This window comes from Neomonachus schauinslandi, chromosome 2, assembly GCF_002201575.2.
Source record: "Neomonachus schauinslandi chromosome 2, ASM220157v2, whole genome shotgun sequence".
Lineage (NCBI taxonomy): Eukaryota > Metazoa > Chordata > Mammalia > Carnivora > Phocidae > Neomonachus > Neomonachus schauinslandi.
In genome coordinates, this window is record NC_058404.1 from 16,324,134 (window position 1) to 16,339,503 (window position 15,370).

The 15,370-nt window shown below is 39.3% G+C and overlaps 1 protein-coding gene across 1 annotated transcript; it reads left to right on the forward strand.

Annotated features, from left to right (window-relative positions):
• Positions 1 to 12,588: 12,588 nt before the first annotated feature.
• ANKRD37 (ankyrin repeat domain 37) lies at positions 12,589 to 15,330 on the forward strand. Its single transcript, XM_021694239.1, has 5 exons — positions 12,589 to 12,797; positions 13,007 to 13,159; positions 13,981 to 14,072; positions 14,631 to 14,834; positions 15,079 to 15,330. Coding segments are annotated over exons 1-5 (477 nt in total). The 5' UTR covers positions 12,589 to 12,770; the 3' UTR covers positions 15,080 to 15,330.
• The last annotated feature ends 40 nt before the right edge of the window (positions 15,331 to 15,370 follow it).

Genomic DNA, 15,370 nt, shown 5'->3' on the forward strand with positions numbered 1-15,370 from the left:
GAACTCAGGAGTTCTTCAGTGTGATTGGAAAGCTGCATTTATACTATTATGTGAAACTATTTTGGACAATTGCTTCATTAAGAAGAATGAAGTGCAGAAAAGGGAAATAATTCAGTATATCAGGGAGAGAAAAAAGAAAAACAAACCACTGCAGTATCTTTGTCATTTTGGAAGAACCATTTAATCTTTTAAAAAGTCAGCTTCCACATCTCTAGTTTGGACTATAAGTAGTTTGAACTAGAGGATTTCCAAATGTCTGTTGCTAGATATGTAAAATTTTTTGATTTTATGATTCCCAAAACCTTTTGTTTGTATTAGTGAATGTAAAATTTAGTTTCCAATGAGCTTTGGGGTGAAGCAATAATAGGTAAAGTATTTAGAAGCAAACCAATTCAAATAGGATGATATGGATAGCATTATCAATTTACTGAGAAACTGGTTATAGAAGTTTTTATTATACTGAAGACATCAACCTGTGTGCTATTTTATCCAAAAAGGCTAAGAAAAAACTTGGCATATTCAGAAAGGTCACTGGAAATGAAGCAAGTCAAGAAACACTACCCTACCTTCTTTGAATTCATGTTGCTCTCTGTGGTTACAGTACTGCACATGGTTTTTGTTGTTGAAGTTTAAAAGAAGTGTTGGAGAGGGTCTAGAAAACATAAGCAAAGGTTGATTGAGCTCTTACTTAAATGCCAGGTTTGTTCTAGGTGCTTCACAGGCAGTAACCCCTACAAAACTATGAGATAGGAGCAATTATGAGGCCCTTTTAACCTATGAGGACACTGAGGAGGTTAAGTAACTTGCCCAAGGTCACAGGGCTAGGAAGTGGGACAATTGGGACACCCCAGCACCATTGCACCTCATCATTATTCTATACTGTTCTCCAAAAACTGAGACTAATATGATTTTTCTAAATGGCAGGACTCCTGTAAGAGAATACACTCAAATCTAGTACTTTTTAATTTTAGAAAACGAGATATGAGAAGATTTTAAAAAGGAAAGTTTGAGTTTATTTCTGTCAAATCTTGAGATTAGATATAAAATCATCATTTGAAACTTGACAACTGTTTGCATAACATGCTGTAAATTTTAAAAATTCTCTAATAAAAATTGTAGACATTAAATGATGATATAGAATCTGAAGGAAATCCATAATTTTAAAGGGAAGTGTCGGTGTAGTGGATGTTGATGGTGCCCTTCCCTGATCCTCTTTACTAGCCCCATCTCCAGCTGCTGTGAGTGTTAATTGAAAATGACTCACATCTGTTCCTTCTTTCTTTGTCCCCTGCCAAACATGAGTCCCCTCAGTCCTGGACACTTTGCTCCCTCCTTCTTAGAGACTGGTCACTGGCGTGAGCACTTGGAAAGACAGTTCCTATTGAGAGACACAATTTGCCATGAGTCTTGAGCATTCTGGCACATTCTTGCTGGGTATGTCAAGAACACAGGCCATGACTGCTTTTTACATGGACCATTTCTCAGGGTTGTGTTTGCAGTGAGTATCCTTGAGGGATAGGGTAATATCTCCCCGCAGATAAAGAACAGGCTTGTTTTGTTTAAAAAGTACTAAATCCTTCCCCCTCCTCCAATGCTTAGTTCTGTTCTCTTACAATGCAGCCTACTGAGTATACGGGCATCCACCACTGGTCCTTATTATGACCTCCTGGGAATTAGGGGTTGAGAGAACCAGTTTCAGGATCATGCTGACACACTGGCTATTGCTTTTGCTAAGAGTGAGAAAGTCATTTATCTCTGACCCAGGAGTCTTGTGTGTTCTGCCAACATCTATGAAACAGGCTAGCTTCTTAGTTGTAAGTCGGGTAAAACCTCAGGCCCTGCACAATTCTTGGTACCCCTTTGCCTCAAGGTGAGATGAACTCAGCAATGTGATATGTTCTCTGTGAGATCAGAATGAAGCCAGTTGCCATCTGAGCCCACATACCTACTTAGCATTCCCTCCTTGCCAGATTGTGCTTCTTTCACTTCCCTTCTCCTGAGAGTACCACCACCGCCACCCCCAGTGCATCACTTGAATAAAAATCCCTGGCTCAGACTATGCTTCTAGGGAACTTGACCTAGTGCAATAGAGATGTATGGAGGAAGAGGTACTTTATTCCTATTTTTCTAAAGTTGTCATAATAAAGGATAACTTTCCTTCCAATAAAATGTTAGACACAGTATACTAGGGATAGTATGTACAGTATAGTGTATGAATTTTTTGATAAAATACTACATCATTGGTAAGAGGACTAAAATTAGTCCAATGATGAATAGCCTTATTGAAAATGCTGCATGACGGGAAGGATAGAATGATCTGAGAGTAGGGGAAGTCTATAGAGACGGAGATGGAAGTTATAGCTGCTTCTCTAACAGCAGAGTCGTGCAGATAGAATTGCAGGACGAGATGAAGCTAAATGGGCATTTCTTTAAGATTCAGGCAAGCTGGGACTCCTCTATGGTTATGTCATAGCAGGGATTCGAATCAGAATGAAAATAAATATAAATGATAAACTTGAAAAACCAGGGGAAAGAGACAAGTGTTTAGAACAGACTAGATTGTAGTACTACAAGTGAGAAATCATTACGTAAGGCTTAATTATAATGCCAAAAGACTTCTATTAAATTTTTAAAAACTGAAAAAATTAAAAACTAAAAAACTGAATAGATACAAAATAACTTTTAGATATATGTGTAAAGAATGGAGAAAAACAATATGATTAACATCCATTGCCTGCCATTTAATGTTTAAAAGGTACATTACCTTTAAGTCTCCTGTAGGCTCCTCGTTTAGTCTTCCTCCTCCCCCCTCCCTTTCAGCTGCCCTACCCAAACACTCCCTATTCTCCCCGTAAGCTCCTTTTTCACGTTTCTTAGCTATTCATGTTTTCTCTTCTGTTAAGTATCTGCCTTTGTGACATTTGTCTTGTTGAGTTGTAGTCCTTCATATGTCGGGCGTGTCTCTTATAAATAGGCTTCATTTAGATTTGTTAATTCTTTTTTATACCCAGGCTGATAATCTTTGATTATTACTGGTACATTTAGTTGTTTTACATTTATTTTAATCACTATTGAATTGGAATTATTTTGTACTTTCAGTCCATTTGCTTTATTCATGCTACTTTTTCTCTTTTATTGCCTGCTGTTGGATTTATTGAATTGACTAGGTATTTATTTTGCTTTGGGAATGTTGAACTTCCTGAGTCGTGGGTTGGTGTCTTGCTGCTGTAACAAATTACCATGAACTTTGTGGCTTAAAACAACAAAAACTTAGTCTTTCATAGTTCTGGAGGCTAGAAGTCCAAAATCAAGGTGTTGTCAGAGCCATGGTCCCTCTGGTTCTAGGGAGGAAACCATCCCAGATTTCTTTCCTAGCTTCTGGTGGTTGCTGGCAATCTTTGGGGATCCTAGGCTTGTAGGCTGTGTCACTCCAATCTCAGTCTCTGTCTTCACATGGCCTTCTTTATGTGTATCCTCTATCCCTGTGTGCCCTCTGCTTATAAGGACAGCAGCCCCTGGATTTGGGGCCCACCCTAATCCAGTATGACCTCAACTTCACCTGATTTTTTGTAAAGATCTTATTTTCAAATAAGGTTACATTCATAGGAATCAGGTTTTAGGACTTTGAATATATCTTTCTGGAGAACACAGTTCAGCCCACTACATTTTCAAGTACGGCTTCTGCCCCATTCTATCCCTCTTCTCTTTCTGGCATTCCAATTAGACCTTCCTCCTGTGTCTCTTATTCTGTTTTTCACATTTCCCATCTGTTTATCCCTTTTTGCCACATTCTAAGTAATCTCTTCAGCACTCTCTCCCATTTTATTAATCCTTTCTTTAGCCATGTCTGGTCTGCTGTTAATATCTAGAATTTTAATATTAAATATTTAAAAACTTTTTATTGAAGTGAATATAAATACAGAAATGTATATGTAAGTTTACAGCTTGATGAATTTTCACTCAGAACAAGAAAGAGAAAATTACCAGCACCCCAGAAGCCTCCCTAGTACTCCCTTCTGGTTACTACATAAACCTACATGTAAATACAATATTGCATAAGTGATTTTTGCATGCCTTTGTATACCATATGAATGGAATCAGGCACTCTGTATTATTTTGTGTCTGGCTTCTCTTTTTCAACATTGTTTGAGGATTCATCCGTTTTGTTGTGTTGGTTGTAGCTTTCTACTTCTTGTTGCTGTATAGTATTACATTGTGTGAATATACCATAATCTATCTCTTGTAATTGATGGACATTTGGGTAGTTTCTGTCTTGGACTTTTGAGAACAGTTCTGCTATGAACATTCTTGTACCTGTTTTTTCCCTAAACATTTATATGCATTTCTCTGGGGTATAAACATAGGCGTAGTAATTCCTATGTCGATGGGTATGCACGTTCAGCTTTAGTAGATAGTGCCAAAAAGTTTCCAAGTGCTTGTGTACAAATTACTTTTTAAAATTAAGTGCTTGTTTTGAATCTCTGGTAGTTTAGGTAATTTATGGTAAGATTGCTTGGTTCATTTGAGTTTTCAATTGAAATCACCCAGTTAGGCCAATTTATCCGAAGTCCTGCTAGAAAGTTTTTAGTGGTCTTGACTCCGACAAGTATGAGACAGCCTTCAGTTCGGGACTTGTTCACCTTGTATAGCTGAAACTTTGTACCTCTGCCATTATCCCCACTCCAGCCCCTGGTAACTGCCGTTCTACTTTCTGCTTCTGTGAGTTTGACTATTTTAGATCCCTTATGTAAGTGGGATCATGTTATGTTTGTCCTTCTGCATCTGGCTTATTCCACTTAGCATAATGTCCTCCACGTTCATCCATGTTGCACAATTGGCAGGATTTCCTCCTTTTCAAAGACTGAATGATATCCCACTATATGTAAGTACCACATTTTCTTTATTCATCTGTCAATGGACATTTAGTTTGCTTCAATGTCTTGGCTTTTGTGAGTAATGCTGCAGTGAACATGGAAGTGCAAATCTTATTTTGAGATTCTAATTTCAATTCAAAATATTCAGAAGTAGGTTAGCTGGATTATATGGTAGTTCTATTTTTAATTTTCTGAGGAACCTCCATAGTGTTTTCCATAGTGGCTGCACCAGCTTAGATTCCCACCAACAGTGCACCACAGTTCCCTTGTTTCCACATCCTCACCAACACTTGTTGTCTTTTGTTTTTATGATAAAGACTGTTCTAATGGATATGAGGTTTTCTCATTGTGGTTTTGATTTGTCTTTCCCTGATGATGAGTGATGTTGAATACCTTTTGGCCATATGTATATCTTTCTGAGAAATGTCTATTCAGGTCCTTTGCCCATTTGTATTTAATTATTTTTTTACATTTTAATTCCAGTATAGCTAACATACAGTGTTATATTAGTTTCAGGTGTAATACAATGATTCAACAATTCTGTACATTTCTCAGTGCTCATCATGATAAGTTGTACTCTTAATTCTCCTTTGCCCATTTTTAAATAGGGTTATTTTCTTATTTTTTGCTATTGAGTTATACAAATTGAAGTCCACTTTTTTTTTTTTTCTTTTCTTGTTTGTGCTTTAGGTGTATTAGCTAAGATAAGAAAACCATTGCCTACGCCAAGGTCACAAAGATTTACCCCTTTGTCTTCTTCTAAAAGTTTTATTGTTTCAGCTATAGGTTTTTGCTCCATTTTGAGTTATTTTGGTATACGATGTGAGGAAGGGGTTCAAATTAAGTCTTTTGCATGTGGATATCCATTTATCCCAGTACAATTTGTTTAAAAGACTATCACTCCCCCAGCTTCTGTTTATACTTTTAACTAAGTAGTTCTGTTTTGCAGTATGTGTATTAAATCTTTTACAGGCAACTTGGCCTTTAAATTTTGTGTTCTGAACAATCTAGTTATTTTGAAAGGTAGAAACTTATTTAGAGATAGAGTTAGAAATGAATTTCTACTTTAAGTGGAAAATCAAATGTATTAAATTAAGAGTGGAAACGTCTATCGGTATATGGAAAGTAGTTTCCATTTACAACTTCTATTTGTATATTGTCAGTAACAGGTAAAATAGGTAACTATTAAATTTGCAAATATTTTAACAACTAAAATATTAAAAATTATTTTAATTTTGTTTAGGTGAAGATGGCCTTTATATACTGAAATAGAGGGTATCTGCCATTATGTACATACCTCATCAAGCAAAAAGTGGTTTCATTTCATTTAGGAACTTGGCTTCAGAAATGGTAAAGAACATGGGGGCTATATTTTCCTCATCCTCTTTGTATGATAGAAAATTAGAGAGCATGTTAAGTGGTTAATATCGATAAGTGGGAAAAATTTACTATCCAATATGGTCAGTAAGGTATCAGAAGATCTGGTGTGAGGAGCTTAGGAGAGGAACCAGGCTATTGGGGTTGCAGAGAATAAATGTGAGCCTCAGCCATGCTGGAGGTGTCCCCCATCTCTGATAATGCACAGCCTGGACTCCCAACAAGCTGAAGGATACAATTAGAGAAAGAGGGACAAAGTCAGAGAAGGTCTTGTGAAATTGTTCCTGGGCTCAGGATGGGGAGGAAAAGAATGAAGTCTTAGATGAAAAACTGCCACAATGGAGGGTGGCTAAGCTCTGCAGTCCTTGGTGAAATTGAGAGTGAAGGCCAAATGCTGGAGGTGCACAGAGCCTTCTGGCAGAAGAACCTCTCTTGCCTGGAGACAGGTGCTACCTGGACATACAAAACAATATCCTCTCATCAGCTCCCATGTAAATGCAAAGTAGAAAGATCCTAGAATCACACATAGGGCCACTTCAACGCGTCACAGATATTATTTAAAAAAAAAAAAAAACTCCAACTGGGTCCAAAAAGCCCCTTTGGATTTTGGCAAAATCATTTTCCCTCCTTGGTGAATCTCGGGATCTCTTGCAGCAGGTAGCCCTTAAGAAAGTGCCTTTGCTTCCCTCTGTGTTGATCATATACTCAACACGGTATGTACATCTGGGTTGGCCTGCTATTTTATTCATGTAAAAATTTGGATATTTGCAATCCTAAATAGCAATTCTCACCAAAGTATCCCTCCCTCTTTAAAAAAAAACATTAGGTAAAAATGTACATCTTTGGGAATGTGATAAAATTGTCTAAAAATGGTTTGTAAATTTTTTATGGAATAGCAAAAGGTAATTTAAATGTAAAACTGCTGTGAAAATGAGTTTAAGAATGTTAGTGTCTTTTATGGGTTATTCTTGTGTTCCTGGGCAGAAAAGAGTGAGCACAGCTGGCCTGAGGCTGCCATCTTTAGAAGGACATGCTGACAAGGTTGGTCCTCGGTTGGCATTTGGGAACTTGACACTTAAGTTGTCCCCCAAATGACAAGATGAGTTTGCAGTGTTTACGTTTATATAAACAACATGATGATGTATGGCGGATTTGTTTCCTTCTGGAATTCTGTGATTTTAGTAGTTGGTAGGCAGAGGATGCCTACATGCCAGCCTCCAATATAAACGTTGGGTCCTGAGTCTGTAATTGGCTTCTTTAGGCAGAAACATTGCATACATGATCCTGCGGAGCACACTTATTTAAAGTTCTTTTAAAATAGAGGTACAACACTGAAGTTCCTATCATAATAAACAATGTTACTGGTACCCATGAAAATAGAGTTAAATAAGTGTCCTGGGCAAAAATGCAAAGGCCTGGGTTTATTGTTATTGTTCATTGCTGTTGTCTAGTAGTCATTAAAAGAATAATAGTGTTCATATATTAACTGGAAGCATAACGTGTACACATATATGGAAACTTAGGAAAGAATATTATGGATATTACGGAGATCTCAAAAGACAATATTGAATCAGGCAGTGGACTTCTGTTTTTTTTTTTTTTTCCCCCCCTTCCAGTTAGGTCTATTTGTTTATTTAAAACAAAAGTGCTGCACTGGGTGTTATGCACAAACAATGAATCATGGAACACTTCATCTAAAACTAATGATGTAATGTATGGGAATTAACATAAGAATAAAAAAATAAAAAAATAGAAACTTCTAGCAAAAAAAAAAAACAAAAAAAACCAAAAGTGCTTTTTTTTTTCATGCTCTGAAATGAGGAAAAAAAAAAAAAAGTGGGAAAAGACAGGATGTCTTTTACTACCAGATAAGCACTGGGTGGAAGAGCCTGGTAGCTTTTTAATTTTTCTCCAATTTACCATGTTTTCTGTGAGCAAATAAACCACTCTAGGAAAGATTGATTTGTTAAAAATCTTCGTAATTACGTGGGATTCACATGCCTCACTTGTCTTGTTCCTGCTGTGTAGAAACCTTTTCTGGCCAGTTAGGGGTACCAGGGTCTTTCCTGAGGGGATTCACTCAACATCCAAAGGTAAATGAAGGCACTTGTTATGATGAGCACTGGGTGTTATATGTAAGTGATGAATCACTAAATTCTACTCCTGAAACCAATACTAAATTACATGTTAGCTAAATGGAATTTAAATAAAAATTTGAAAAAAATATAATGCATTCTATTCAGCTACTCTCTTTATATTCCTTAAATGAAAGAAATAGGTTGCCCAATAAATGCTTTTACTGCATTTATAGTGGTTGGTCAGTTAAACAAGAATCGATACAGAAATTAATAAAGAGTATATGATCATACCATATACATTTTAACTTATAACATGTAAATATATGCTACCTTCCAATCTTTTCATCTAGGGTCAGAAGCTATTTCCTTAATAGAGGTTGACTGTGAGAGTTTAGAGTTGTCTTTCTTTCATAAACCATAGGCATATGAATTCCACTTTATGTTTCTTTCAAATGGAGTATGAGTTTAAAAATGCCCATCAAACAGTCTGAATGTAGAACTATTTCTCATCTTTTACGGTTGATTTATCCTCACTTACTTGGGAAACACTTTTCTTAGAGACTTGATGATTTTGAAAGCATTGAGTTTAGTTTTCTTAAAAATTATAGCTCTCACTGTTCCTATTTCACCAGTTATGTAATATTTAATTCATTAGACATTAATCTTTATAGATGTGGAAAAAAATTCAAAGTGATGTGAGCCCAAATAACTGAGCATTCTAGAAACAGCCTGGTAAGATCCTCCCAGTGATCAATGCAATGGGCAGTGTGTTTTGCAGAGGAACTGAAGTATATTGGTCAATCAGAACAAAAAAACTAAGTAGTGATTGGTTTTGAAAACTTTGTGAAATTTTTTTGTTCTTTTGATTAAAACTAGCTTTATTCATAAGGTTTTAGGTATCTTCTGTCATTATTGTATTTGGGAAGAGGGTTACTTAAAGGTGAAACTAAATATTTGAATAAACAAAAACTGTAATAGCCATGGTCTTCAGAAAGAAAAAGAATATATAATGGTTTAATTTTAAGTTGCCTCAAGTCCTCTTTTTTAAAATAAACTTTATATTTTAAAATAATCTGAGATTTACAGAAAACTGCAAAGATAGTACACATAATTGCCCCTATTTCCTCTGTTGTTTTCTTTTTTCATTTGTTTTTGCCAAATACTCCTTAATATTTTTTTATTTGAATATAGTTGATGTTACATTAGTTTCAGGTGTACAACTTGATTCAACTTCACTATATGTTTCATTGAATGAAAGAGTTGTTTTTCTATGGATTATAATAATAGTCTCTAAGGACTTTCTTTTGCTAATTTTAAGAAGTTAATCTTAGGGGCACCTCGGTGGCTCAGTCAGTTAAGCGTCTGCCTTTGGCTCAGGTCATGATCCCAGGTCCTGGGTCCTGCTCTCTGCTCAGCGGGGAGCCTGTTTCTCTCCCTCCATCTGCCTGCCGCTCTGCCTGCTTGTGCTCTGTCAAATAAATGAATAAAATCTTAAAAAAAAAAAAAGTCAATCTTAGTAACTTCAAATCTACCAACGATGACCAAAAGTCTTTAAAATTTAGTTATAAGAATGTGGTCTCTGGAGTCAAACGGTCTGAGTTCAGCTCCACCCCTTAATAATGATAGGACCTTAGGTTAAGTTATTGAACCTCCCTAAGCCTCAATTTCCTTTCCTGTAAAATGGGACAGATAACAATACCTATCTGTATTAACCTTGGGGCATAGGAAGTGCTCAATGTCCATTTATTTTAATAAATTGGAATAGACATTAGTGGCCATTTAATATAATTTCTTATTTGTAAATCTTTATTTTACATCACTGCTGTGTATCATATTCTGTAACTAGACTGAATTGCACATAGTCCTCTTAACACTGGAAGATATTTTATACTCCTTAGAAATACTCTTCCCTTCATGGACTACCTGGCAGATTCCTCCTACTCACCCTTCCTCAGTCTACATATCTTCATTCATTTGGTCACTTAGTCATCATCTAACATTTTTTAAAAACATTCACTCTAAATGGCATCCTCTTTCTGGAAACACATCTACCAGCAAATTAAACATAAATAGAATTAACACTGTTAGAAGAGTGCCCGTTGAATATGCATCTTGGATCATTTTCCTCTTTAGAAAACTGATCCCACGCGGTACATGTTCAGTAATAACTCCAGCTGCTTGCTGGTAAGATAGTATTTCTTCCCCAAATGTATTTCTTCTGTGTATTTTTGTGCTCCACCAGCTTTGTTCATTTTTAGAAAGCTTTTAGGCCCATTACTAACAGTAAACCAGATACTTAGCTGGGATATATTTTTTCTGAAACACTGTCAGCAATGGACAAGTAGGAAGTGATTAAAAGGAGAAAAGCTTTAACAACTATTCACAAAATTCCCTATCCTTGTGAAACTCACATATGTAATAAGAAGTTAACACTAATTACTAGACTTAACACTTGCTGAATAGAATCTTGTTTTAAATAAAAAGGATGTAATATGGAGGCAGACTCATCACACCAATATCACATTGCACATGTTAACTGCAATTTCTGTTTAGAACTCTAAGAACTTCTCTGATAGTACCTTGTATCATTTAAGAATTCATTTTCATTTAGGAATTCATAATTCATTTAAGAATTCATTTTCATCTGTGTGAACCTGAAGCTTAATTATATTCTTTAAAAAACAGTGCTCACCTAACTGATAAACACGAGAAAAGGGAAACTGTCAGTGATCATGTGTTCTCACAGATCTGACATTCTTCAAATATCATAAAAAAGGTATTTTGAATAGTTTCAATATAAATACAGAACACAAGCATGATTCTATGTTTGAACATAAATATATATATACACATACACACACATTTATGTTCAGGTATACATATGAATAAGAATGTGGAAAACTACCCCTTGGGTCAGTGCATGATAAATTTATTATTGTAAAATTATTTTATGGCTCTTACTACAAAATAAGATCCTGCAACCAAAATTAGAACTAAAAGGCCACTCATTGAGCTTGTCCTCCAAAAGCATAGTAATTTCCTCATCAGTCCTGCTCTCAAAGGTATGAACAGGAAGAAGGAAATCACGGAGGATGTCAAGGAAAATGAATATACGGCTCCAGCTTTAGTTTCTGGCAAGATTGATCTGGAAAAAAGCGTTCAGGAAAAGACAGTCAAGAGATGATAGATGTGTGGATGGCTACAGTTTGAAGTCAGGAAGTCTGTTTCTCAAGTAGCACCGAAAGCAACGACTCAAGCAGGACAGTATGCAGAGCCCGCCCCCCCCCCCCGCCCCCGCCGACCCAGCCACGTCCCCCTCCCGCGCTTTCCCCTCGGAGCGGCCGCGAGGGAGCGGCGGCTCCGCCCGGGAAGAGCCCGTTAGGTCACAAACGTTCTCGGTCTGGGTGCGACTTTCCTTGAACCCCCTCCGCCCCCCAGTGAGTGTTCGGGCTGACACAGTGTCCTCGTCCTTTATGCAAGCTCAAGGTTAACAGCCTGGGCTCTCAGCCTCTCCCCAGGCGACGAGCCCAGTGGTGCTTTACCCAGTCCCCAGGAAGGGACACAGTACAATGGCTGGCTGGATTTTACCGGATTTCCCAATACGGGCGTGGTGTCACCGAAAGGGCCCGGTGTGAGAAATCGTTTAGTTTGGGGGGCGGGGGGTGGTCACCGCGGTCCCTGTGGTAAAACCTTAGTTCACGTTAGCCGCCCCGCCGCCCCCGCAGCTCCCGCTTTCCTCCCTAAAAGTCCAGGGCGTCGGTGACAGAGGCGAGCGGGGGGCGGTTTTGAACGTGACGCCAAAGGAACGCTCATCCTTCCTCCCGAGCTGGAGGGCGCAGGACGCGCGGCGCCAGCACCACGCACAGCGGCTTCCAGAGGTGGTGCTGCCAGAGTTCTCTCGTTTCCTGGTTACGTGCGTGCTAGCAGAGACGAAAACCTTCGCTCGCGACTCCCGCTTTTCCATAGGGACCAAAGGGCCGGGCACGCTAGTGTGGGACGTGCCAAACTCAGCGCGCCTCATGGCTGCCGCTGGAGCACACCCCCCCCCACCCCGCCCAGCGCTCTCGGCGGCGCACGCGCACTGCGGCTCCGCCGGGGCTACTTAGGGCCCCGCCCCGAGGTGGGCGGGCCTGGCGCCTCCCGGCTGGCCAATCGGCTGGCAAACCCGCGCCTTCGTCCCCAGCCAGCCTCGCGGGGGCACGTGCCGGTGTTTGTGTACGTGCTGCTCCCGCAGGGCGGGGAAAGGGCCGGCAGCCCGCGGGGCGAGGCTGCTGGGGCGCGGCCAGGGCTGGGGCGCGGCGGCGGGGGGCCGGCCCCCTGGCCCGGGCAATCTAAATCCTCCCGCACTCCGGCGGGCTGTGCACTCTTACCTGCCGGTCCGCAGCGCCTGCCCCGCCGCTCTGCACTCCCAAGGCCTCCCGTCCTCTGCTGTAGGCGGAAAATGCTGTTGCTTGATTGCAACCCGGAGGTGAGACGCGGGCCCCTTTCGTCCTGCAGGCTTACTTCTCCGGGTGTCTGTCTGCTCGGGAGCACTAGCGAGGGGGACTGACCACTGAGCGCTGCCGAGGCAGGCCTCTTCAGAGTTAGAATTGGGGCGTGGGGGAAGATTCTCGACCGCGGGAGAGCGCGGGACTGGATACAGGCAAGAGGGGTGCTGGAGCTGCTGTTCTCCCGCAGGTGGATAGTCTGAAGCATCTGCTGGAGGCCGGCGCCTCGGTCAACGCACCCCCGGATCCCTGCGAGCAGTCGCCTGTCCACTTGGCCGCAGGGGGCGGCCTTGCTTGCTTGCTTCTGTGGCAGCTGCAAACTGGCGCTGACCTCAACCAGCAGGTAACTAGGTTACTGATTGTCGCTGTGTACAACCCTCCCCTCCACCCGGATCCACACAAACGTTTCGCAGACGCCAAAATACTGTTTCCCTTGCTGTAAACATGGCTCTCGCAGAGATGTCTGATCGAAATATAAAGGGAGACACTTAAGAAATGTAAAACCTTCTAGTAGCCACATTAATAAGATGAAACATGAAATTTTATGATTTAACTCAATTTACCTCAGTATTTCAGTATGTAATCAATATAAAGCATTACTTATATTTTCCATTTTCTTTTCAGACATCTCAGTCTGGTGTGTATTTTACATTTCCAGCCACATTTCAAGTGCTCTTTAGCCATCTGTATGGCTCCTGGCTAGGATATTGCTCAGCATACGTAGGTCTACAGTTTATTTCAAAAGCAACAGTTGCTACATTACCAAATTAAAAGTCGCAGTACAGTAATTACTTAAATAACAGTTGTGAGGCAAACTCCCAACTATTACAGTTTTCTACAGAACTTTCTTACGGTAGTCTGCCTCGCCCACTGAACATCAAAGTAGGGTGAGTTTAAATTGTAAATCGTTTTACCTTTGTAATACTCTGCTTTTTATTCACCTGAGTGTTAATGTAGGTGGTTGTGGCTGCATGTGTTTTTATTGATGAAAACTTTGTATTTAATAGAACACCAAGTGAACTTTATTGAAAAAAACCCTTGAATTAAAAAATTCAGTACAGTGTGGTTCTAACTGGCTTTCTTAAACAGTAATTAGACTTCCCCTACCAACTTCCACCGAAACTGTTTCAGGGAGAGACTAAAACGTGCTGTCTTCCCTTTAAGGATGTTTTTGGAGAGGCTCCACTACACAAGGCAGCAAGAGTGGGAAGTCTGGAATGCCTTAGCCTGCTCGTAGCCAGGGATGCCCAAATTGAGTAAGTATAAAATCAGTGGCTTCAAATTTTGTATTTTCTTGGATTAAGCTAATCCAAAATACAACTGAAGCTGAATTACATGTGCTTTTACAAATGCTTGCCTACCTAATTGACAATTTAGAGTTGTCATTTAAATGTTAATTTAGGCTGTTAATGATACCTAATACTATTAAATTTAAGTAAAAAAATGGATCCTCAGCAATCAGAGGTGCAGTTCTGTTCATCTCTTGTGGCAATATTACATCTTAGCTTTGGTTTGGGATAATCCCTTCTATAAAAGGTCTCATTGACTTCCTTTGAGTATTACTTATTATATCGAGCACAGAACACTCATTCATTCAAAAATGGAATGTCCACTCTGTGCTGAACTCTGCGCCAGCCTCTTAGGGTGCAATAGCAGGGAATATTGGAATTTCTCTGATTCCTTTACTACTTCCGTTCTGAAACCAACATTTGTATGAGCCCAAAGCTCCTTTGTAGAAGGATATATTAAAAAAAAAAAAAAAAGGCTAAACAAGTACCAATTTTTATGTAACTCAGTTTTTGTCTTAAATTCAGTTTATGTAATAAGAATGGACAAACAGCTGAAGATCTTGCTTGGGCCTGTGGATTTCTAGAATGTGCCAAGTTTCTTACAACAATTAAATGTATGCAGACAATAAAATCAAGTGACCGATCCGATAGAGATCACTGTGTTCCAGTGCCCAGACAGAAACGAAGTTTTGGAAGTGTAGAAAATACAACTGGAAAAAGGAAGTGTTGGTAAGTAACTCAGTACTGTTTTCTTCCTCCCTCAGGGATTGCTTATTCAGCAGTTGATTGTTTCATTTAAACATCGGCAGTCTTATTTCTAGTGTATCTTTTTATTTTTGTGAACACATTTTAATACTGGTTATAGTAACTACTCCTAGATTTTAGAGGCCAGAAATCATCCTGCACAATGGAAGGATGGGGAGGAAACCTTTTTTAAAAAGTTCTTAATGTCACTTACGTTTTTTAACCACAGATTCACGCTGGTCCTGAAAAGGTTTGAAGAAAGCCTTCACTCCGTGCAGATCTACTGCCCAGCCAGAAGCTATGGCTTTTGGCTCACCAGGTGTATCTCAGCTCCTTCTAGGAAGGAGGAAAACTTTCTTCTAAGTGAAGATAACATTTAAGAACACATGTTTTTACATGCCTGTAATATTTTGGTTGTGCCTGCTTTTGTCTTTTAAGTTATTAAAGAATACTAAAGAATAAACTGTTTTCTTTGTGTAGTTATCTGCAGCCTTTGAAAAAAACTGTAGTTTAAACCATCA